Genomic DNA, 26,276 nt, shown 5'->3' on the forward strand with positions numbered 1-26,276 from the left:
TTAAGATTGCACCCAACTCTCGGCTAACCAGTACACCATCCATTAGCTTGTGTTCTTCTTTTGGAGGAAACTTGTACAACTAAGGGGTCTGCCGCGTTTTTGGACTGGAACCCGGCACGCTATTGGCCCCTTTACCCTACTAGTACAGCGAAGGCAGCCTCTCTCTCTCCTCTCTCCCCCTCACTCATATAAACCGGAACTCACCGGATGCAGCAAACTTTGACACGTGGCATTGGGATATAAAACGAGCTGGGGAATTGGGAGCTCATATAGCGGTGTGTTGTGTGTGTGATCCCCACACACACACACACACACACAGTTCAATTGTCAACAGGGAATGAGCCATTTTTTTCTCTCTATGTGCACGTTCACACACAATTTTCTCGAAACCCAAAGCGAGAAAGTTTGGCCAATGTAGCGGACCAGAGCACCCTTCGTTCAAGCCCCAAAATTTTGATGTAATATATCCCAATTTTTTCGAGAAGCCTTGTAAAAGAGTCCTTGTAGTTTCGAGCCGAATGTTGTATATTCCTAGTCATATTCTTATGTCAGCCCAAAGCCATGTGAGCTGGCTATAGGCCATTTGAAAAGCTACAGGTGTAAAGGTTAATAGCTTTAGTTTGAGCAAAAGATTGTAACATTAACTTGAGTTTGAAAGAGCTTTGTACCTACAAGTGTGAGCGACTTCTTGACTGCAGCTTGTAATCAATTTTTCTCATTATCTATAATCCAAATTCAATTCTGAAAGTTGCATTGTGTTCTTTGTCTCCTTGCTCTTTCATTTAAGTATAATTATTTCCAGTTTTACTGTGGTTTGCAACTATGTGTCTATGAGCTATATTTGTAAATTTGAGTGCATAAATGGTTGTTTTCTGACATTTTGACCATAGGAGAGTATTGTTAGACCTTAGGGTGACCTATCTGGATTGTTCTATTACAGTTTTTATGACTTGGATCGTGATGGATCGATATTTTGGACCTTGTCGGATGACCTCTAAACTTTGTAGATTAGTGTCTCTAGATTTAATATAGCTTTCCCTAAAGTTTCGTTGGGATCCAAGTTCATTTGGTTAACAAAATGGCATGATGACCTAGCAGCAAGATATGATATAGGCAGATTTTTCATATCAAAGAGTGAGGGTTTGCTAGTTGGGTTTATTTTTTAGCTTGTTAGGTTCACTTCTTGAGGTTGACATCCTCAAAGACTCTCCGTGCCCCATCCAAATCACTTCCCTGAGTATTGACATTATATTTGTGTCAGGTAGTTATGCTATAAATGTCCATCGTCGTGGCGACCCACTAACCTTGGCGCCGTTGCCAAGGAATGATCCTCACCTAGTCGTATCTTTTCAAGATATTTTGTTATCCATTCCATTTACACTTTAACACTAAAGCAGCTACACACACGGTTCAATGATTCGTAGAGGCTAGAAGTCAAGGACTTGCTAGATCTACTCTTGAGGGGCAAAGAGAGTTGTGAGTGAGATACACTAGTCAATTTTCTTGATTCTTTGAAAGTATTGTTTCAAGTTCCATTCCACTTTCAATTTGCATTGTTTGCTTGTTTTTGTTTCTACTTTCTTTCCAACACTTAGAAGTAGGGTAAGTAGAAATTGATACCATCAAATTTGAGTTGAAAAGATCATGTGAAAAACTACTGAAAATCATATTTTGGCAAAAAAGACCATAACTCTAAAGAATAGAAAATTTGATGGTCAGAGCCTAAAAGCTGATCAAAACTCAAAACGTTGGTATCCAAGGGCATTAGAAAACTCACAGGAAGCAATCTAAGAAGTTTTATCCAGTTTTATGGAGAAACGTGGATTACGATCCATGTACCCATGAGACAATTTCAATTAAAACACAAAACCATCAAATACTTACTGCTTCCTAGCAACTGAAACCAAAATTTGGAGCCAAATTGATACCAAAATCACACTCAAATCAAATATGTTGAAAAAAAATATGTAAAGCTAGTGAATTTGACCAAAATTTGGGGTTTTTCAACTTTTAGCAATCCAAACTCAAACGGTTTTTGGAATTAGCACATAGACAACCACATCTAACCAAGTTTCATGTCAAAATGAGGTCAAACATGGGTCGCTATGTACCTTGTCATGATTTTTGACTGAGATTTGAGCAGTGGGTAGCTAAGACCATTTGGAACACTTTTTTCAAAAGGCACATTGACAAAAAGTTAAAAAAAATTTATCAAAAGAGCGAAAAATAGAATCTAGTCAAAAATTGCAAAGCAGACCCTAAAATTCACTTTTAATTGGCAAAAAGTGACCCAAATCCAAAAAGATTTTTGGAATAGGCTTTGAACATTATAAGTAATCAACAAACCAAATTTCACGTCCAAAAGTGATGGAACATGGATCACGATCCATCTACCTCAACTATGTTTCTGGACAGAAACTATACCAACCTATAGCAGAGACCATTGTGAGCAATAATTTCAAAAGCAAAAGAGCCAAAAGAGTTCAAAAAGCGGATCAAAATGGGACAAACCTAGGGTTAGACTTTTAGCATGTCTAATTAAGTCCAAATCACATAAAAATCATATAGCTAGGGTCAGGGTACTAAGGGCAATCTATGTGTCAAGTTTTGTCGCATTTTGTCACTAAGGTACATGGATCATGATCCATGTTCTTTTGTCACAAACTAAGACCAAATTTGTACCATAGCTAGCATGTCACAAGGAGCCTAGTGGTCTTTTCAAAATTGAATCTGGACGTCATTTGTGGATTCTACATACCAAATAAGATTTTGCCAAAAGCGTGGTAATTTTTGTCGAATCAAGATTTTTGACTAATAGAGCGGCTATAAACTCACAACCACCAAGTGTTTTTTTTATAGGTTGCAAGGGCTAGAGTATTGCAGCTTGAAATGATTTTGGATCAAAGATTCAGAAGTAACCAAAGAGGTAATACGTCGGGGCTCTACAATAGTGCTTTTTCTTGATGCATTTGAGATCATGTAGATTATACTAGAGTAGAAACCCTACTATAGGAGACCGGGTTAACCATATTTCCACGAAAGAGAGTGTGAATCAGGGGCCGTTGCCTACCTTAGAGACAATCCTAGAGAAAAGTCTGTGTGACACTTCATCAAAGAGATCTTATACCTACATGGTTGAGGGATATAAAAGTCTGAGTTTCAAAGAGGGAACAAATATGGGAGCAGGATCATCCCAACCCACACCAACCATGAAAGAGTTGCACTTGAAATACCAGTTTGAAAACGATCATGGTGCAAAAATTAACAAAGACAGTATGGATCGCTACTACGTAAAGTTAGAAGAGAGACCTAGTGAGTTCAAGGTCATAGCGTTTGTGGACTACAGTGGCGACGATACCTCGATGATGAGGGTATAATGTGTCTAGTTATGTAAATCCCTACAATAGAGGATGACATGCACCAAAGACAAAGTTGACATAGAGCCTGAAGACAAGCCGCCTAAGTTGGACATTCCAAATACAAAACTAAGGCGAGTGAACGAGACGACTCGAGTCAACATGGATAACACTCATATGGGGTTGTACAAGTACCATAACAGAGAGAAAATGCTCTATTATAAGTGCGATAAGCCCTACAATGAAGAGTTTTCATATCAAAAGCGCTTGTATGTTTTTACATACATAGAAGGCAGAGATATCCATATAATCATGCTTGATAAATATGGGCATAGATACTTTGGACTGGACCGTAAGGATTTTAAGGGATATACATACTTTGGAGACCCATTCCATCAGTATTATGTCACTCCAAGCACATTCAGACCTGTTGCATCTGCAACTAGACCAGAAACAGAGAAAGTGGTCTTGATAGAACGAGATATGAAGACTCGTTTAGTCTACCGCATATTTCAATACCAAGATCGATGGGATCCTTGGGATCGAAGGTTCCAATAAACACATTCTAGGGCAGCAAAGCTTCAAGCACAGTTCATACTATGAGCATTCCAGGTATCTAGACAGAAGCTAGAGATGTGCGACCAGATGAGAGAGTCACTGGGAGAACTCCAACTAGAGTTCCTAGTGAAGGTTAAGAGAGATGTTCTTGTGAGAGAACCTGGGTTTGTGATAATGGTTGCTAAAACACACCAAATGCGACCATCTCAAGTATAAAATTGCATGGCTAAAAAGTACAATGGGTTAGGGGATCCATATGCGCATGTTTCACTATTTATGCAAGTCTTGAGATCTAAAAGAACGTTGGATTTCCATACTCGATACAATGGATTTGGGCTGACATTAGAAGGAACTACCTTAACATGGTTCCAACCATTAAATAGTAGATTTTTTCAACGTAGAGCAAATTCTACGAGAGTTTGCTGAGGACTTCTCAGGAGGGAAATCAAGCACAACACAGTGTCCCCAATTACGCTTTTAAGCAGAAAGATAATGTACTACATGTATTGAAGTGGTGTGTGATCAAGAAAAAGTATACAAACCACGAGACGAATGAGTGCTTTTACAATAGGAATTACATGAGGAAAGGTTGTACTATGGACCATCAGGGATGCAACATTTTCCACCACCACCGAGGTACCAAATAGGCCGAAATACCTACATACCTTCTCATGAAGGGTCTTCCAGCTGAGAAGTTTCCTCATTGCCAGCAAATGATGAGACTTAGATAGATATTCGTACATAAATGATTCTTTTCTGCACTTCAATCATGTTGCCTTTAGGTGGGAGGTTGTTGGGATAAAGGGCCCATCCACACCCTTATTGGGCAGTTGTATATTTGCACCCTTATCATTGTTGTATGATCCTACTATTCAGAAAAACCTAAAGAGGTACAACTATTTTGTACCCACAAATATTGTGTCAAAGATATCCTCTCCATCTCTAACTTCTGATCATCTTTTGTGCGTGCATCTCCATCGGATTACTGTTGCATCTGATTTTGTGGTACAGTCAGTTTGTTGTGTCTGAATTTTGCAGACTTCTTTGTCTAAATTCTGAAGACTACTGAGTCTGAATCTACAAATTGAATGAACTGCTGAGTCTGAATCTGCAGGTCAAGATTCACTCGATCCTAATTAATAAAACACGCCCTACAAAAATGCACAATTTTTAAGCTTGACCAACAGAGCAATGAAAAGTTTAAAGGCTCCATATTATCTAAGTAATCTGAGCCAACAAACGGTCATCATCATTGAGAGAGAGAAATCTAAATTTTCTAATAATCAGAACCAATGAGAAGGAGCTCACATTGCTCAATCCTTCTCATGGTATAATATATAATGAAGAAGTTGAAAAAGTCTGGTTGAGCACAACTTTCCAAAAAATTGGTCACAGCCTACTTATATAGAGCAAAGTAATGTATGTTTAAACCATCAGTGTTGTTAAATAAATGCCATAGTTCAAATATTTTTTCGAATAACAAACCAATTACGGCAAAGAAAAACAAGAAACGTGATGCAGACATTTTTTTCATCAAAGGTATGGCACCACCCTGAGAGGTGGAGCCTTACTTAATCAACTACATAGTGTAATGCTTAAGTGCAGGAAGCTAAGCAACCCCACAACCCACCAAGATTTGTGGTGCAACAATATAGTCAACAGAAAACCAAGCACTCACACTATCTTTCCAGTACACACACAAACGCAAAGCCAGGCTAAATGAGGGAATGAGCCACCCTCACCTCTCTATAGATGTCCCTTTTGTTGATTATGGATAGCGACCCCCACAAGCTCTGCTTATAGAATCCACACAGAATCCAAGTGAGCAAGCGGCGCCACACCACCACTATGCGAAAATGATTCTATGGCCAAGGTGCACGCGCGCGCGCGCGCGAGAGAGAGAGAGAGAGAGAGAGAGAGAGAGAGAGAGAGAGAGAGAGAGAGAGAGAGAATTGGGGAGGTTGATAAGCAATAGGCAGGGACAAACTACAGCAGTGCGCCATTCATCATGTTCGGGAGGAGAACCAATAATTAAAGGTGTGTACCCAAAAGTACCATGGTTAATATCCCTTTGACAGTAAGCCTTAGGGGTATGTTCACACAACAACATCAAGTTATATTACCACAAGTGTTTTAAGGGGTGATTTCCTACCAGCAAAATGTTCAAAGGGTTATGCCAAAGCCAGGATGGTGTAGGCAAGTTGTTCAAAATCACTAGGAGGGCTATAGATTGTAGCCTTTTAAGTCAAAGGTCCATTGGAGGATAGGGCTAAACCTAAGATAAGATTTATGTAAGAAAAAAGTTGGGCTACATAGGAGTGTCTAAAGGTTAGTTAACCTAAAGCAAACCAACCTTTCCACTATATTCAAGCCGAAATAGAACAAAAGGGGATTCAGCCCAAGGGGGTGACTACAGCTATAAAGTTTCCATCGGAGGGTCATTCAATGAATACGGTCAAGTCCAAATTAATATAGTAGTTTACCAGTCTGAGACAAAAATTTCAAGGTGCAGCATAGGCCAAGTAGGCAATAGATGATAATGATAGGTGTGTGTGTGTGTGTGTGTGTGTGTGTGTGTGTGTGTGGCCCTCCCCCATCCCATAGAAGAGATCCACTTGGTGGAGAATAGTCCACCACGTGGAATTATCCCCCACCAATTGCCGTAAATACTTTTTAAACAAATCATATTTATAAATCAACCATCTATAATGTGTTGAAAAAGGGTTTAATATGAGGATATCAAATTGTTGTACGATAAAGGGGTCCTCCAAGAAGGAGAATATGGTACTATGAAATCCACGTATCTGGAATCTCGTGTTTTTGGTTGATATATCACCTCAATTTATGAGCTATGTCGTCATGTTGGTCATTGTAATATACTCCAATCCTGTAAGACAAAGACCTATTGAAATTCCATCCTCGTTTGTAGCATATGGACATTGATTACAATACATGGATTACATGTAAACCTATATGAGCTTGACCAATTTAGCAGTTGAACAGCCCCAACCCATCCCTTGGATTGGGTGGGTCAAGTTAATATTAGTGTAACTGATCTACTATCATTGTGGTGCTAGCCCGACCAAAAGCTAGCTAAGAACAAGTGTGTTTCAAATGAAAAACCTAACAATAGTTTGATTATACAAACTATTGAACCATACAATGGAGTAGACCATACTCGACATATGGACAAGAACAATGACATTATACCCAAAAGATAAGTTACACCATGTCAATTGTTTATTTTAATAGTTTACATGAGCCTAAAATACTACGTAATGAAGACAGGTTTGATGTCGATCTTCCTTTCCAAGTTTTGTATTGATGTGCTCCACTTTGAAGATATTCAATCCCTAGAGGAAAACCTTCACTAATCCTACAAGGAGAAGGATCCAGCTTTACCTGCATCCATACAAAAGCATTCAATGAGAACTGGCTATGCTTGTGCGCACTATAGGTGTCCGACTGGTCCAATTTTCATCTAGGTCACACGTGTAGAATTAGTTTACAGTTTACCCTATGGGCGACCATTTATTTCAAACAAATACTGAAGTACGCATATGTCTATTGTATCTTAAAAACCAAGAAGTAGTTTTCTTTGAAAAAATTAGGCTGATTAGTTAGAGATATTGGTTATTATTATACATAATACACACCTTCTATCCCAAGTCTATTGGAATCATAAAAATTAAATATTAATGCCATGTAGTCATGAGATATAATTCCACCGTTAATTTCATCATCATCTAGCCCAGATTTTTGTCGAGAGGTCTGTGAAAGACCAGTGTGCCAACTTTTTGGCTGTAACATAAATTCATGACCTTATTATCCACAAATTCAGTCCGATGTCCTAGGTCCACCATGTACAAGATAGAAAGATCTTTAAAAAAATAGAAATTCGGATAGCATATCGTTTGTATGTGGAGTATAATTGCAAAAATCACCGTATATTATAAACTACATCTCAAAATGTAAAATTACCATCTAGGGTAAATCAAAAATAAAACTGCATTCCAATGATTACTGTTTCTCATAAATAACATCTTAAAATGAGTTTAAATGTAAATTTCAACAGCAATTTGTTTGTAAAAGCAATCATTAAAAAAAAAATAGTAAGTTTATGTCAAACATATTCGGATCCGATGCTCAATTAGTCTAGCAATATGTGAGATCATTGCATTTGTAAACCATAAGACACATCTAAACCATTTGTTAGCATGAAGACCAAACCAACACTGTTTATACCAATCCTATACCACGAGGATGCACGATGTAAAATGTCTAGTCGACCAGAAAAAGCATCCTAGATTATTTTTCTACCTCAAAAAACACCTTTTGAGTAGAATATATCAACATAGTGCACATAAAAAAGATCTTTCTTTAACTAATCTCCCAGATAGTCCTATGGTAGCTACTAGATTAATTTCATTAACAAGCAAGAGTATTATCAAGATTCTAGATGAAACTGTAGTGTCAAGGATATAATAGATATATCCAATAGTGTACCAAATTTCTAAGTAGGCATTGTGGCCTACCTAGTTAGTTGCCAACAACATCATTTTGCAAGCTAGCCAGTGTGTGCGTTGAGATAGTGGGGATTCGGATGCATGAGAAACTGTAGACTATCGAGTAGCAACCAGTTGCATCGGCACCAAGAGGATTGCACAGATGGGTGCCAAGTTGGGTAGGATCGTGATCAAGAGGGCCTCTGTGTCACAACTAGCATTTTGGTAGAACTATGTGTGTGTGTGTGTGTGTGTGTGTGTGTGTTGTTTTTTTTTTTAAATGACATATACAAAAGACCATAACAATTTAAAAGACAATTGGCTTTAGACAAAGGACAATGATAGCACAAAATAAATGTCTTTGATTCGTTTTTGTGCATCATAGTGACAATGAGATATCATTTTAGTGTTTTGTATATAAGATAGTCAAGAATAACTTATATTGAAGTAAAAGAGGCCAAGTTCGACAGTGAGATGGACAACAACTAAGGCAAAAAGATCATAAGTAAAGATAGAGTCATCACCTGTATCCATATAAACAAAACAATATATTGTTAACTTTGAATACGTATTACAAGTGTCGACGAACCTATCATTTGTTATCCAATTCCTACTTAAAATCTTTTTAACTTACACCTACCATCAATGTAGTGTTAAATATAAGCAAGTATCCATTCTCAGAACAGTAAGCCACAAATGAAAGTGACATGTGTATGCGTGCGCACTCGCCCTAACCTAGACACCATACTCAATGAGTCGACAGTAGAACCATTGAGTATGGCCTATTGCCTCATCAAGTTGATGAGAATAGAATAGTCAAGTCTGAAGCCAAAAAGTTGTTTCATAGCAAAAAATCTATGAGTCTCATCATAGCTATAAGTGTATGAGTCTCATCATAGCTATAAGTGACAATGTTAACAGAGAGGATTATACTCTTTGTTTGCCAGTAAAGAATAGTATGGTTGTCGTTCATAGTCAGTCGTAGAAGTTTTTCATGCTTTAACCAGTTTCTATGGATAGTCCTCAAACGAACCGTCCATCCAAGAGTAGTTTGTTTATAGGTAAAACGTTCTTGAAATCATAAAAATCAAAATAAAGTAATTTTGGATTAATCCGCAACTTAAAACTAGCATAGTCAAAGACTACAATAGCTGTGAACAAAAATCTGATAGGAAAGACCACCTAACACCTGTCAACCTAAATAGGAATTATAAACAGTGGATCTATCAAAGCCTATAGACAAAAATATCCAAAGCCAACGTCCTGGTTTTCAGCTTTCTTGGAGAACCTTATGTTTAGGATGTGTGTTGCTATTTTTGAACTTATGCACAAAAGAACATAACAATTCAAAAGACAACTAGCTTTAAACAAAGGACAATGATTAGCACAAACACAACTTAGTCTTCCATTCATTTTTATACATCATAGTCAGAATGAGGTATCATTCTAGTGTTTTGTATATAAGATAGTCAAGAATAAGTTATTTTGAAGTGAAAAAGATCAGGTTTGACACTGATGGACACCAGGTAAGTCAAAAAGATCATAAGTAAAGATAAGATCCTCACCTGCATCCATATAAACAAGACAATGGATTCATCCGCCTTGAATATGTATTACAAGTGTCAACGAACCTATCAGTTGTTATTCATGTCATACTTAAAACCTTTTTGACTTATATCTATCATCCATGGAGTGTTAAATATCAGCAAGTATCCATTCTCACAACAGTAAGACATAGATGAAAGCGACATGTGTGTGTGTGTGTGTGTGTGTGTGTGTGTGTGTGTGTGTATAGGAGAACGTGATTGCATCATATGGTATGGCGAGCAAGGCGAACTGTGTAATGTTGAGCAAGGGAGATTGCAGAGAAGCGATATGATGAGCAAGACAGATTGCAAGAGCTAATAATGTATCCCATCGTGCCAAGAATAAGAAAAAATCTTCGGTTCATTCAAGGCTAAGGGTGTGGAGCGACTCATCCCTTGGAAAACTCAATTCAAGCTAATTTTAGGATTTTGAGTTATACCATGTAACCATCAAGTGTATTACGAGTTTCGAAGTTCCAAGTTACCAAAGCAAAAAAGAGGGAGATTATAAACTTACTTTGCTAAAAAAGCACCTAGTTTCATAATTTAGGTACGACAAGAGGTGAATGTTGACGTCATTTCTCAAGCCTAATGCATGCAAACTACTACTACTCTCTATTGTTGCTTAGTCTGCTCCACGTTAGCCTTCTAGAGGCTAGACTTTTGTATCTAAGCCAACCTAGGATGTGCTATCCCCTGTGTTTGGTTTGCTCTGCACCAGCCGCTTGTGGCTACTAGCATCCTCTCAAATATATTCGTTACGTTTATGGGGGAAAAAAAGAACGATCCTTTATTGTTCTTTTCATAAGTGACATTCAAAAGTATTGGATGGAATTTACGCATGGTTTGAAGAAAATCAACAAAATTTTCAAAATTTCATTGTAAAAATTGAAAACTTGGAGAAATTCAATAGTGTCTTTAACCTCACTGCCTGAGAAAAAAAAATCATCCAAACATAAAGCTTAAAAGATGAGAAAACAAAACTTTGACATAAGGAGTGTCATATATCACCCATCTAAAAACAAGATGGATGGGTTTTGAAAAGATGAAGGGTTGATTCAAGTTCTCAAAGGGATGGTCCTTCCGCCAAAATGCACTTACACCATTTGGTCTAAAGCGTTTGAACTAAATCAAGCACACCCTTAAAAGTCTCTTGTACGTGGAAAATTGAGCAGAATATATAGACCTCGTGTTCCGACATAGAGAAAAGAGTTATAAGTTCCTTGTGAATTTCACACCATATTGCAATACAGAAACAAAGAAACTTCTCTCTCTTTAGACTCCTTTTTAACACCAGTCTTGTAATGAGCTACAAAAGTGGCTCATGCTTAGATTCTAGTATTTTAAGCATAACTTGTGCATATAACATAAAAACTTCGTGAAACTTCTTGGGCATCTTGTTAGGATGTCCAAGATTGAGAGTTATATTAGCTAAAAATGAAACTTACTTTTTTAAAAAGAGCCTTTCTGCATAAAATTGTAATTTGCTACTTAACTTGAGCTAGTAGTATATGTTGTCATTCTTTATGTAAGTAAGATAGATGTGATAGGCTCATTACATACCTGAAGGTACTTTTCAAAGAGATTTGAATCTAATGAAAATATAATTGGTCTACCATTGAGTCAATACAGTAAACTTATATGCATTTTACCAAATTAGTCCTTGGAGATGGCCGTGCAAAGACAACTTCAACCCTTGATTTATTTTAACATTTTTTATCAACTCATACAATGGCTTGGGCATATTTCCCTGAGAGAGATTTTTTATTAGACAGTTAAATAGCTATTCAGCTTTTATATACAAACGCCTTTTAATGCCACAAAAGTGGCTAATTTTTCTCAGGGCTAATGATAACCAACAGATAAAATATATTCTCCAGAGACTAAATTGTCATTCGAATGTAATTATACCCACCTATGACTTTAGACGAAACCAAGGATTCTGTCGGTCACTGCTACAATTATAGCCAGCAAAACCAACGAGAGCCAAAGAGGAAACATGAAGGCGTAAGGTTTTACATCTCCAGTAACCAGCAAAAACCAGTACATGCTGCAGAAGAAGACATTAAATGCGAGCAAGATGAGTGCCCACATGACCATAAGCCTCGATTCGTTCACCACCTTTATTGTACGTAAAAACAGTAACACAGTCGGCCCTATTGAAATGAGGATGAAGCCAGGTCCGTAGGCGAGGAACGTTTGGAGCAGCGCAGCCAGAATTTGGAAGGCAGTCCACAGGGGACAGATGCTGAGCACTTGGCTGCCTGTGAATATGCACATGACCATAAGCAACGCCCTGGTATTCTGCTTGCAAATAGCATCACAGACGTTGGGATCTAGGTCGGCGGGATAGTACGCTTGACTCGCAACTACCTTGATGAGAAACCCGCATACCACAGCTTGAGTTGGAACACGCAGCAAGAGCTTAGCGATGGCTTCCTCCATCAGCTGCCTGTTTCCTTGTTTCATTGCTGAAAGCCCAGGATGCTGGATGTTGATGTTTTCTAGCTGAATGCTGATATTCGGACTCACCTGATCAATAAGCGTAGCACTCAGCAATTCATGCTGAGGCCCGGGGGCAGCTGTTATATCATTGTCGTTAGTATTCACGTGCTGTATGCTACTGATCGGCTCATCACGAGGCGGCAGAGCTGTTGTACAATTACTATCATTGGTACTTGAATGGTTCAGGCCATTCAGCTCATCGACATGATGCGGTGGAGGTGATACATTATCATCATTAGAATTTGCCTGCTGCAGGCTACTCGGCTCATCAATTATATGATGCGGGGCAGCGTCTATATTACTATTATCATTAGAATTTGTCTGCTGCAGGCTACTCGGCTCATCAATTATATGAGACGGCGCAGCGCCTATATTACTATTATCGCTAGTGTGCTGCAGCTGCATACTCCTCCAGCATCTGAAGTGTGTGACGGCAATGGGGCAAGCTCCTTCTGCAAGAAGCTCGATGACAATAATGGACCAGCAGAGCCAGAAGCAGCGGCGGGTCATGAAACTGCCAAAGTTGCCTCCGACCAGAAGGCCTCCTGTGGTGACCAGCACGGCGCTGGAGGCAGAGGCCTGGAAGTTCTGCAGGATGAAAACCAATTGAAGCCAGGTGAGTTCAGGATCGCGCCTGAACAAAGCGATGGCATGGCCGAAGAGAATCCAGGATCTCTCCATTCTCTTCACAACAGAGCCCCTAAACAGCCCATCAGACAGTAGCAGGGGAGTTCCTTCCAGCACCATCACCAGAACAGCCAGGCCCATTATGCTCTCCATGGCCCTCTCAGAGCAGGGAGGCGTCGAGCATCCAGGAGACAGGGTTAGACCAAATATGTAGGCATTACCCGCAAGCACTGTGGCGAGCGTGAATTTGATGCACTGCGCAGAGACGTCCCCTCTTACCCGATCAGCCCCAGTGATTATGAGGTTTAATTGCTGATCGTCCAACCCTGCAGCTGAAGGGGAGGTGGATTCATCTGATCGAAGGCGGTGTTGCAAGTTGCTGCGGCCCCTGATGTGCATGTAAGAAGTGAGCCACTTCCAACCGGGACGGACAGAGAAGTCCGTGAGAAGCTTGACAAGCAAAATTGTCCAGCATGCCCATAACGTCAGTGCCGACATGAAGGACCCAAAGCTGTCCAGCACCAGCACCGCCATGAGGAATGTCAGCTCAGCCGCAGCTCGGCCCAGGTGCTGCAGGGTATTAGTATTGCTGATGCCACCCTCCATATAAGCATCTGGGATTCCGTCGGCGTTAGTTGTAATAGTATTGCGTGGTACCATTAGTATTAATGTGGCCCTCTGTCGACATATCGGTGATTACATTAGTAAGCCTACATTAATCCAATCACACTGCATTTGCTTGCATTCACTGCTCTATTTCCGAGATAAATTGAAACCGCAGGCCTACCGATTTAGTGAGAGAAGTGAAGAGAGGGACTCGGTCAACAGCGTGCAGAGATCTAGGCCAAATCAGAACTGCTCCACCACTGAAACGGCTACAACCGCCACTGAACGAGAAGGCGGAACCAGTGACGTAGGAGACTGTTAAGCTCCAAGCGATATCAGGATGGCTTCCTTAGGCACTGTAAAATGGTCAAAAGAAAAATAGATCAAGACAATATACCAAATGACTTGCGAAACAGATGTGAATAACAAGCAGGTAACATCCCGTTCACAGGAACGCAAACTCGGGGATGGGCTTTAAACCACGTTAATGTCCAAAGATCACAATATCATCGCCCTCTACTGCATGTGGCTACAAGGATCTTTCCACTCTATCCTCCAAGCCAAGCAACAATGGGCAAAGAACAGAAATCACTTGAGAATGGGCCAAGTCCTCCACCTCAGGTCAAAATCCTTCTGATAGAAGGACACAAGCACAGATAGGCATGCAAAAATTCTTCCAAGAAGAGTGAAACCCCATCATCATATGCAAAAATCGGTACCAGAATCAGGTGTGGCACCATTGTTGAAGCACGTGCTATTACCATTACCATCTCCATCAACCCTTCTCTCCATGACATTCCAGGGAAACCCAAAACAAGGGTAGGGGGACACCAACAATTTGGTACATGCAGAGACACAGAGCCATCTGTGTTTTATAGAGCAAGGCTGTCAAAATTATGAACACGCTGGCCTGTTTTTGGTTGAGAGGCAGGCTTCAACCAGAACCCTACAAATCAGGCCGTACAACCTTCTTTTGGCGCCATTGTCAGGAAATGAGTGAAGTTCTTCATCAATCCTTTTCTGTGGCTGCCATTCTATCTTGATCGGCCTTAACTTTCATGAGAATGATGGCTTTGATTGAATTTTAACCAATGGGAGATACAAAAGAGTAGTGCGTAGAGTTGTGAACAACATAGATAAGTTAAGGACTTCTGTTTCCTGCTTTTTTTTGCCAGCAGCGAAGGCCATACTGGGACCTCTTGTGGATGATGCACATCCAGCTCATTATGCTAGTGATGTCTTTGAAAATCACTGCTATAATCACTATGCAAAGCTTGCAGATTCTGCTCGTTTATCGCAGGCGGACCCCCTCAATTGTTATACTGGTCATTAAAGAAACTGTGGATTTTGGATGTAAACAAGCTAGGAGTACCGCCTTCAAGGCTGTTTGGCGCAGCGAGTTCTACACAGAACATAGAACCCTAATAACCTGCTATATGCAACACAGAAAAACCCACAGGGACAACACACAGAAGATGCGAAATTTCAATCAAAACCCTAATAACCTGCTGTATGCACACAGAAAAAATCCACATGACTTACGTTTGAATAGGCAGCGTTCTGGAACTTGACGATGCCTCCGTTTGGTCGAACGTCTTCAATACCGTAAAGAAAGTAGAGAAGGTAACAGAAACTGCTGCTGCTAGAGGTATCGCTGTCACTGCCGGAGGACTCCATTAAAACATTCGCAATGGTGGGGGAAGGGGGCGAAGCGCAGACTGGACGATCGGGAGAGACGAAGAGCAGGCTGGACACGAGGGTGGAGTACATAAAATACGCTCCCCGCTTTTAATGTGCCCTTCATGGGCAGTTTATTTCACACCTTGACCGTCGCGCACACGACTCTCGAGTCTCAACTTCACGAAGGTGCACCCCTTCTTCTAAAGTTAGACGAATGTTGAATTATTCATGTGGGTCATTCAAGGACACTAGTATATGACCCGCACCTTGCTGAGGTGGTCAAGAGAAAACCTATCTTTTTGACATCCACGTGGAGCTAGCTATTTTGGCATCTATTTTTTTTAATATCAAGCTCCATGACACGGCTAACGCCATAGTACCATCTGTGGAGTAGATAATCTCCACCCATCTCCACAACCCTGTCTCCATGTTTTGAGTTCAAGTCTTATCCATTCAAGCTTTGACGTCTCTTTGGAATGCTCTTTTGACATTAAGAGATTCCCTTCTTCTTCTTTCTCTTTTAATGTTACATGAAATCTCTCTCTCTCTCTCTCTCTCTCTCTCTCTCTCTCTCTCTCTCTCTCTAGGGTAGCACACAATATGATGTACCAGCCCATGCCGAGAGTGCAGGGTTGGTGTTGAGAATGCAGGGCTCAATTCCTCGTGTAGCATGGATTGTAACATTTAATGGCCTAATAACTTATGTGTAGCGGAAATTAGCATGAACATAGTGGGCATTTCATTAGAATAGATTCATAATGAGAATTACAAGAGTGCTTGGGTGTAGAGAGCAACAAAAAGCATAACACCTAGTTAGATAGCATCAACAATACTTTCAAAAGAGAGAGAAATTAAGCTATTGACAACAGTTGAGGACCGGATTTGCATGGAGCCGGTCCCCCCTCCAAAAGGCTTTGTATTATGGTTTCTCCCATCAAGAGAGACATTGTACAATACAATTCTTTGTGTTCCTTCAAGACTAGCTAGTGCAATGAAGATGGAAGCTTCATGCACTAAGCAAAACACTTAACAAACACAACTTGAATTATCCCCGTTCTCAGACCCAAGACCTCACACACCTTCGAAGATGGTGAGAGCTAGCAGGGTATGAGAGTAGATTGAGAGGAAGAAGGAGTATCTTACGAGAAAGATGTACATCTCCTCACATAATCACTCATATTAGCATAGCTTAGCTTAGTAATTAGCTTGGTAGAGGAGATGAGCATGCATTGAAGCTTGGCTCTTGGTTGGATTTGCATCCACATGCCAAGAGAGTGTTGATGTATGCTTCTATCTCACAAGCTTGGAGTAGGTGATGAGTTCTCCATTAAAGCTTGGGAAGAGATAGTCTTCTCTTTCTTCACACATGAGATTGTGTGAGTGTGTGTGTGATAATGCCTTGCAAAAATCAGCCCCCTCTCTCTCTTGGGCGAGCCCTCTTGCTATTTGCTCTTGCTGAAGCCTCATTGGCCCTCCCCAAGTCAAGCCAATCACAATTAAGCAGCATAAGTGATAGCCTTTTGACATGTGTCCCCCTTTCCCCTTTTGTGAGAGCTTTAGGTAATTAAATAATTAAACTAAACTCTCATTGGACCCCTTTGCCTCCTGGCCAATAGGAATCAGGTAAGCCATCGGGCTCCTGAATACTCATTGGACCCCTTGGGAGACTGCCCAATAGTCTTCTAGGAGACTTAATTCTCATTGGTTTCTTTTATTAAATGTTTTTTAAATTAATTAAACTAGATTTACTCTAGCTTAATTCTCATTGGTCCACTTCAAGGGTCATCCAATAGAAACTGGGCACACCTTGTGGGCATCTGGCCTAGGGAGCTGACATGTGTCCCTCATTCCCTTTGTGTAAAGGGAGCCTGTGTGTGTGTGTGTGGCTTTCTCTCTCATCCCCTACTCTCAAGGCTCGCCCCCTCCCATGTAGGGATATGCCAAGACTTTTTAGTCACACACAAAGCATCCAATTTCCCCTAGGTTTGACCTTTGGACACAACCTTTGAATTTTGGAACCTTAGCATTTTGGAAGTCTTAATGGGCTGAACCTTAGGGTCTTTTTAGCCCATTGTTGCACATGGCTCTTTTGCAGATGGCCCCCCCTTTGGATCCCTATTTTCCCTCCTTTGGATCCCTACTGTGGCCGGTCTGCTAGCTTAACCAATATTCTAGCTTTTTCTCCTCTGGCACTTCCCCACATTAAATGATCAGTTTAATATGAGAAAATCATTTAGGAGAATTAGATATTGATTATTATGACATTACCTCTCTCTTGAAATCATAGTCGCCCTCGACTATGGTGTAGATAAGATAAAGCATATTCATGAGTCCTTTTCTTAGCGGGTAGAGGATCCCTATGTTACCCTACGACATCATTCCATAATGGATGACTAGTCCTTTCGGCGCTTGAGAGCCTGAGGCTGCCGCAAGCATGTCTGCACATCAGTCCTATCAGTCTTCCGTACTAGAGTGACAAGCTCTACTTGGTGTTTGGGAGATGTCGTCTCCACAAACTTGATCTAAGCATCCATACTACTTCATTTTTGTGCACAAATAAAGAAAAGGAGAGTCTTATAAGACAAAAACTTTGTTCATTTTTTAACATTTTGTACATTTGCTTACTCTTGGGAAGCATTGACAAGGTTTAGGTTATCCTTTAATCGTATGCCTTGCATCCATCTAGCATCTTCAAAAGGATAATTCTTAAACTTAATAAGATATCATCGGATAGTCTTACCGCCTCTTAGTACCTTGTCTTCATGTCGGAGAATGGACTCGGGCTGCAGCACCTCCTCTTGGTCCTCGATCTCCGGTGGGTCTTCAATAGTTGGTTCTTGAGGTGGCTCTCCTTTGTAAGGCTTTAATAGGCTCACATGGAAAGCATTGTGTATGAGCCAATGATTGGGCAACTTGAGTTGATAGGCCATCTCATTGATTGGCCTAAGAATCTGAAAGGGACCATAGTACCTTTTTGCTAGTTTAGCATAGTACTTTTGGTGGCCCGTAGGATTCTTGCCCGTCGTGTGCCTTAATCGAGCCTTTGGAAACTTTAACAAGACCCAATCGTTTTCTTTAAAGGCTTGGGCTCTTCTGTGCTTGTCAGCAGCAGCCTTTTGCCTTTGCTGTGAAATAGAGATAGCATCCTTAATCTTTTGAAAAGATTCCTGTAGGTCTCGGCTATACTCATCTGCAGCGAAGATCTTCCCATGTACCTTAAGTAGCAAGGGACTTTTTGATCTTCCCTCAATTACCTCGAAAGGTGCTTTTCCCGTGGAAGTATGTACAGTGTTATTGTAAGCATACTCCACTAAGGGTAAGTACTTCTCCCATTGGGATCTTTGATCTACTTCTGTTACATAGGCTTTTAGTAGATCGAGAATTGTTAGGTTAGCTATTTCACTTTGGCCATCCGTTTGTGGATGATAGGCCAAAGAGAAGTTTAGCCTTGTACCTAAATTCTCAAAGAGACCCTTCCAGAAATTACTGGTCATTCTAGGATCTCTATCCGACACTATGGACATTGGCAAGCCATGGTACTTGAAAATTTGTGAAATGAAGAGGGTTGCCATTTGATGGGCTTTGATAGTCTTTTTGAACCTGTCTACTATCGTCCATATTCCCATATTCCCATGGATAGACTTAGGCAATCCAAAGATAAAATCCATGGATATGCTCTCCCATGGTGAATTAGGGATTGGCAAGGGTTGAAGCAATCCAAGTTGCTTCCCTCTATCAAATTTTGTCTTTTGGCATACCACACATTTGGAAACATACTCTTGTATGTTCACTTTCATGGTAGGCCAATAGAAATATGTTTCTATTCCCTTTAAGGTAGACTGAATGCCTCTATGCCCTGCATAAGGTGGAGCATGAGATTCATACATTACTTTCTCACGTAGTGAGTTCGTAACGCATAGTCTATTGCCATAGAGAAGATAACCATCTTGTAAAGTGAATAGTTCTTCTTTCTTCCCTAATGCCAGGGCTGAAATCACATCTCTAAAGTCGGGATCAATAGCGTACCCATCTATCATTGAAGATAGATCATTGTGAGTTGCTATGGAAACCGCATTCACTCTCAGCCATCTTGAGAGTGCATCGGCTACTTGATTGTGCTTGCCAGCAATGTGAGCAATATGAAAATGAAATTGCGAAAGGAAATTTGCCCACCTCATTTGTTTGTCGGAGAGCTTGGTCTGCGTCATGAAGTACTTAAGACTTTGGTGATCCATTCGCAGAATGAAAGGAGTCCCCAATAAATAGTGCTTCCATGAGTCTAAGGCATGTAGAAATGCAAGGAGTTCCTTTTAGTATATGCCTAGAGCTTGCTCAACAGGGTCGAGCCTTCGACTCTCATAGCCTATGGCGTGCCCTTCTTGGAGCAAAACAGCTCCAAGGCAATCACCACAAGCATCACATTGGACCTCAAATGGTTTTGAGAGATCCGGTAGTGTAAGCACAGGTTGAGAGATAAGCTTTTCGAAAGCATTGTTCTCCTTAGCAGACCATGTATACCTAACGCTTTTCTTTGTTAGGTCATGTAATGGTCCTGCAATTTGTGAGAACTTTTCTATGAAGCGTCTATAGTATGCACACATACCTATAAAGCTTCTTAGTTCATGAAGATTCCTTGGTTTAGGCCATCCTTTTATTACCTCTAACTTGGATGGATCCATTTGGATGCCATCTTGAGAGATAATGTGACCTAAATACTAAATCTCTTGCAAGAAAAATTCACTTTTCTTTCGATTAACATAAAGTTTATTCTCTCTTAAAACTTGAAATATTACCTGGAGATGTTGCTTGTGTTCCTCCAATGAATTAGAGTAGATGATAATATCATCAAAGAACACTCCAGTGAAGGTTCGATGAGGCCTGAACAGCTTCTCCATCAAGCGGTTGAATGTGGCTGGTGCATTGGTCAGGCCAAAAGGCATGACAATGTATTCATAAAGACCAAATGTAGTACGAAATGCGGTCTTTACAATGTCTTGATCAACTATCCTTATTTGATGATAGCCACTTTTTAGGTCAATCCTACTAAAGTAGGTCGATCCTTGTAGCTTATCAAATAGGTCTTCTACCCGTGGAACGGGAAACCTATTCTTGATAGTGATCCTATTTAGTGCTCTATAGTCGACACACATACGATATGTGCCGTCTTTCTTTTGCACTAATAGCACATGTGAGCAAAATGGAGATGAGCTAGGCCTAACCATGCCCTTCTCAACTAACTCATGCACTTGCCGCATAATCTCCTCTTGTTGAGCTTGAGAAACTCTATAAGGAGGTTTGTTAGGCGGTGAACTTCCTGGAAGAAGTTCAATTGCATGGTCATCATTACCTCGTTTAGGAGGTAGCTCACAAGGGATGTCGTCAATAAAAACATCTGGAAACCCCTTGAGAAAATTGGATAACTCTAATTCCTTTTGGTTGCTTTTATTTTCTTTTGTTAAAGCATTAGGTTTATTTTGAGAATCTTTAACAAAAATCATGTACACGGAAATAGAGCTCTTTATTGACTTGTTGAAAGCTGGTGTATGTACAATGGGGATGGTGTTACCCATTTCCTTAGCATCTATATACATGTCTTTTTCCCTGAATTTAAAGGAGATTCTCCTTTCAGAAAATTTAACATCGGCAGCCAGGCGGTCAAACCATGTTGCCCCTAGGATTACATCCTCATGCTTGAGAGGAGAGATAAAGAAGTCCTCTTTGTCCACATAGCCTTGGACATGAAGCCTCAATTTCCCGATTAAGGAAGTGACTGAAGCTTCTTGCCCCTTGAAGGAACTGTCTGCGGGTAGGATATCTCCCATCTCGTAGGATTGTATGCCTAGCTTGGTGGCCAACTCTATAGATATAAAATTGTGAGTAGAACCAGGGTCAAAGAGAATAAAAGCATCATGTTCTCTTACCTTTCCCCAAGCATGGCATAGAGGAGATCCTTTGTGAGTTGTTTGGTGAGTCTCCTCCTCTTGGATATCAACCAAGGAAGCTCTAGGAGGATCTTGGCGGTTGTTCTTTTGGGGACAAGCGCGGTACGCATGCCCTTGTTTGTCGCACTTGAAACACCGGTTATCCTTGCGATAACGCTCAAGCTCTTCAGGAGAGAGTTTGTTCTTTCCTTTGTAAACTCCCTTCTCTTTAGCTTTGTTGGAGTTGCCCTTAGGAGACTTTTGGACATTGTCCTTCCCCTTAGGCTCATTGGAACCCTTGTTTTCCGGGGGCTTATTATTTCTTTTAACCCCCGTTTGGAAATTGATTCTAGAGGCCACCATAGTATGGTGTATTACCGCCGATATGGTACGTGGCCTTTGGGAGTTGACATACTCCGCCATTTCTTCGGTTAAGCCCACACAAAACTGTTGCTTTTGCTCTCCAAAATCCAACTTTTTGAAGACAGTGGCTTTGAGTTGTAAGTCCCAAAACTTGTCTACATATTTGTGAATGGATTCATTGGGAGAGAGCTTTAAGCTTCGCCATTCGGTGAGTACTTTGTCTTTGGCATCGGTGGCCAAAAACTGCTTCATAATGGAAGCTCTTAAAGCCTTCTATGTTCGTGGAGCTTCACCGTTGGCTCGTAGGCTAGACCACCATTGTCTGGCGGACTTTTGAAAGTGCATAGCTACATGGCGTAGCTTAGAGGACTCCGTGAAGCCCTCATCTCTAAACGCCGCATCGAATTGTTGGATAAAGGCCAAGACTTTGTCTTGTAGCACCAAAGGTACCATCATAGGTAAGGAAAGAGATGCTCTTCCCTCCCTCTTTGAATTTCTTCAACTTGGACGACCTCTTCCATGCGGCATAGGATTTCCTATGGCCTCTTCTTTTTGATGGCTCAAAGGTTGCACCATCACTTTCTTCAGAAGGTGGAGAAGAGGGTGACCTCTTTCTCGCCTTTATCTTGTCTTGATCTTCGTCGTCTTCACCATAGCTTTCATAAGAGGAAGAGGATGAAGAAGATGGAGAAGAGGGTGTCCTCTTTCTCGCCTTTTTCTTCTCTTGCTTTTTATCATCCCTCTTTGAATTGTGGTGAGGAGAAGAATATGATGGCCTTCTCCGCTTTGGTGGTGATGGAGAGCATTTAGCCCGCCGTCTTCGTGGAGCCATCTCCGCCGAGGTGGCGGGAGACTCGCTTCTTTTTCGTTCCTTCGGTGGAGGCTCTTGAGTTCTCCTTTGGGAAGGAGATGCATCATCAAGAAGTAAATTCTTGAGCCCTTCGTATGGATTATCTTCTTCTTCACGAATCGGAGAGAGACCTCTTTTGGTAGTCTCACAAGGAGGCTTCCTAGGTGTTCTCTCGTCATGGTGATGAGCTTGGAGAATCCCGTGAGCACGGAGCTGCCGTTGCACTTCACTTTGGAGAGATGGATTGCCCATGGCTTGTTGAAGCCTAGGAACAAGATAGTTAACAAGCATTGAAGCATCATTAGTAGCTTGCTCATGAGCAAAATCAAAGTTATCAACATTAATTTCACTCTCTTTACTATTGTCAACCATTCTAACAACTTTTAGGTGTAAACTTTTTAGGTGTACTTTGGCACTTCAAGCCCTAGTTGCTACTCCTCTTTACCCCTTTAGAAAAAGCACTCAAGCTACTGTACCCACGGCTCGAATACCATTAATTGCAAGGAATAGAAGAGAGGGTCCTTCAACACCAAAACAGCACCGGCTCCTGTCAAGCTTCTAATAGCTCAATAGTGGTTAAGCCGTAGGCAAGCCCCGTAGCACTCCACTATTAAGACCATAGCTCTCGACGGCGATGCCCCGTTAACTGCACAAAGGCAGGCGCACTGCAAGACTGAAAAATCCCTATTCTACTTACTCACAGGCAATTAATAATACCAACCATTTGTAGCTAGCTTGAGGACCTCCCTTCTTGAGCAAGAAAAGAGAAACCTTGGGCTCTGATACCAATGTAACATTTAATGGCCTAATAACTTATGTGTAGCGGAAATTAGCATGAACATAGTGGGCATTTCATTAGAATAGATTCCTAATGAGAATTACAAGAGTGCTTGGGTGTAGAGAGCAACAAAAAGCATAACACCTAGTTAGATAGCATCAACAATACTTTCAAAAGAGAGAGAAATTAAGCTATTGACAACAGTTGAGGACCGGATTTGCATGGAGCCGGTCCCCCCTCCAAAAGGCTTTGTATTATGGTTTCTCCCATCAAGAGAGACATTGTACAATACAATTCTTTGTGTTCCTTCAAGACTAGCTAGTGCAATGAAGATGGAAGCTTCATGCACTAAGCAAAACACTTAACAAACACAACTTGAATTATCCCCGTTCTCAGACCCAAGACCTCACACACCTTCGAAGATGGTGAGAGCTAGCAGGGTATGAGAGTAGATTGAGAGGAAGAAGGAGTATCTTACGAGAAAGATGTACATCTCCTCACATAATCACTCATATTAGCATAGCTTAGCTTAGTAATTAGCTTGGTAGAGGAGATGAGCATGCATTGAAGCTTGGCTCTTGGTTGGATTTGCATCCACATGCCAAGAGAGTGTTGATGTAGGCTTCTATCTCACAAGCTTGGAGTAGGTGATGAGTTCTCCATTAAAGCTTGGGAAGAGATAGTCTTCTCTTTCTTCACACATGAGATTGTGTGAGTGTGTGTGTGATAATGCCTTGCAAAAATCAGCCCCCTCTCTCTCTTGGGCGAGCCCTCTTGCTATTTGCTCTTGCTGAAGCCTCACTGGCCCTCCCCAAGTCAAGCCAATCACAATTAAGCAGCATAAGTGATAGCCTTTTGACATGTGTCCCCCTTTCCCCTTTTGTGAGAGCTTTAGGTAATTAAATAATTAAACTAAACTCTCATTGGACCCCTTTGCCTCCTGGCCAATAGGAATCAGGTAAGCCATCGGGCTCCTGAATACTCATTGGACCCCTTGGGAGACTGCCCAATAGTCTTCTAGGAGACTTAATTCTCATTGGTTTCTTTTATTAAATGTTTTTTAAATTAATTAAACTAGATTTACTCTAGCTTAATTCTCATTGGTATCAGAGCCTAAACCTTGGGCTCTGATACCAATGTAACATTTAATGGCCTAATAACTTATGTGTAGCGGAAATTAGCATGAACATAGTGGGCATTTCATTAGAATAGATTCCTAATGAGAATTACAAGAGTGCTTGGGTGTAGAGAGCAACAAAAAGCATAACACCTAGTTAGATAGCATCAACAATACTTTCAAAAGAGAGAGAAATTAAGCTATTGACAACAGTTGAGGACCGGATTTGCATGGAGCCGGTCCCCCCTCCAAAAGGCTTTGTATTATGGTTTCTCCCATCAAGAGAGACATTGTACAATACAATTCTTTGTGTTCCTTCAAGACTAGCTAGTGCAATGAAGATGGAAGCTTCATGCACTAAGCAAAACACTTAACAAACACAACTTGAATTATCCCCGTTCTCAGACCCAAGACCTCACACACCTTCGAAGATGGTGAGAGCTAGCAGGGTATGAGAGTAGATTGAGAGGAAGAAGGAGTATCTTACGAGAAAGATGTACATCTCCTCACATAATCACTCATATTAGCATAGCTTAGCTTAGTAATTAGCTTGGTAGAGGAGATGAGCATGCATTGAAGCTTGGCTCTTGGTTGGATTTGCATCCACATGCCAAGAGAGTGTTGATGTAGGCTTCTATCTCACAAGCTTGGAGTAGGTGATGAGTTCTCCATTAAAGCTTGGGAAGAGATAGTCTTCTCTTTCTTCACACATGAGATTGTGTGAGTGTGTGTGTGATAATGCCTTGCAAAAATCAGCCCCCTCTCTCTCTTGGGCGAGCCCTCTTGCTATTTGCTCTTGCTGAAGCCTCACTGGCCCTCCCCAAGTCAAGCCAATCACAATTAAGCAGCATAAGTGATAGCCTTTTGACATGTGTCCCCCTTTCCCCTTTTGTGAGAGCTTTAGGTAATTAAATAATTAAACTAAACTCTCATTGGACCCCTTTGCCTCCTGGCCAATAGGAATCAGGTAAGCCATCGGGCTCCTGAATACTCATTGGACCCCTTGGGAGACTGCCCAATAGTCTTCTAGGAGACTTAATTCTCATTGGTTTCTTTTATTAAATGTTTTTTAAATTAATTAAACTAGATTTACTCTAGCTTAATTCTCATTGGTATCAGAGCCTAAACCTTGGGCTCTGATACCAATGTAACATTTAATGGCCTAATAACTTATGTGTAGCGGAAATTAGCATGAACATAGTGGGCATTTCATTAGAATAGATTCCTAATGAGAATTACAAGAGTGCTTGGGTGTAGAGAGCAACAAAAAGCATAACACCTAGTTAGATAGCATCAACAATACTTTCAAAAGAGAGAGAAATTAAGCTATTGACAACAGTTGAGGACCGGATTTGCATGGAGCCGGTCCCCCCTCCAAAAGGCTTTGTATTATGGTTTCTCCCATCAAGAGAGACATTGTACAATACAATTCTTTGTGTTCCTTCAAGACTAGCTAGTGCAATGAAGATGGAAGCTTCATGCACTAAGCAAAACACTTAACAAACACAACTTGAATTATCCCCGTTCTCAGACCCAAGACCTCACACACCTTCGAAGATGGTGAGAGCTAGCAGGGTATGAGAGTAGATTGAGAGGAAGAAGGAGTATCTTACGAGAAAGATGTACATCTCCTCACATAATCACTCATATTAGCATAGCTTAGCTTAGTAATTAGCTTGGTAGAGGAGATGAGCATGCATTGAAGCTTGGCTCTTGGTTGGATTTGCATCCACATGCCAAGAGAGTGTTGATGTAGGCTTCTATCTCACAAGCTTGGAGTAGGTGATGAGTTCTCCATTAAAGCTTGGGAAGAGATAGTCTTCT

At 40.9% G+C, this 26,276-nt stretch overlaps 2 protein-coding genes across 2 annotated transcripts in view; both read right to left on the reverse strand.

Annotated features, from left to right (window-relative positions):
- Positions 1 to 26,276, reverse strand: part of LOC147429264 (uncharacterized) — a 160,463-nt gene that overhangs the window by 30,257 nt on the left and 103,930 nt on the right. The window contains exon 2 of the mRNA XM_086495001.1: positions 10,169 to 10,198. Within this exon, the coding sequence (XP_086351127.1) occupies positions 10,169 to 10,198 (30 nt within the window). The remainder of the gene's footprint in view (positions 1 to 10,168; positions 10,199 to 26,276) is intronic.
- LOC147429265 (uncharacterized) lies at positions 11,682 to 14,076 on the reverse strand. The gene is made up of 2 exons (XM_086495481.1): positions 13,925 to 14,076; positions 11,682 to 13,815 (listed from the first exon to the last, which is right to left on the reverse strand). The coding sequence occupies exon 2, from the start codon at positions 13,795 to 13,797 to the stop codon at positions 11,929 to 11,931; it is 1,869 nt and encodes a 622-aa protein (XP_086351607.1). The 5' UTR covers positions 13,798 to 13,815; positions 13,925 to 14,076; the 3' UTR covers positions 11,682 to 11,928.

The sequence above is a fragment of the Adiantum capillus-veneris genome, chromosome 22 (assembly GCF_014529385.1).
Source record: "Adiantum capillus-veneris isolate H3 chromosome 22, ASM1452938v2, whole genome shotgun sequence".
Classification (NCBI taxonomy): Eukaryota; Viridiplantae; Streptophyta; class Polypodiopsida; order Polypodiales; family Pteridaceae; genus Adiantum; species Adiantum capillus-veneris.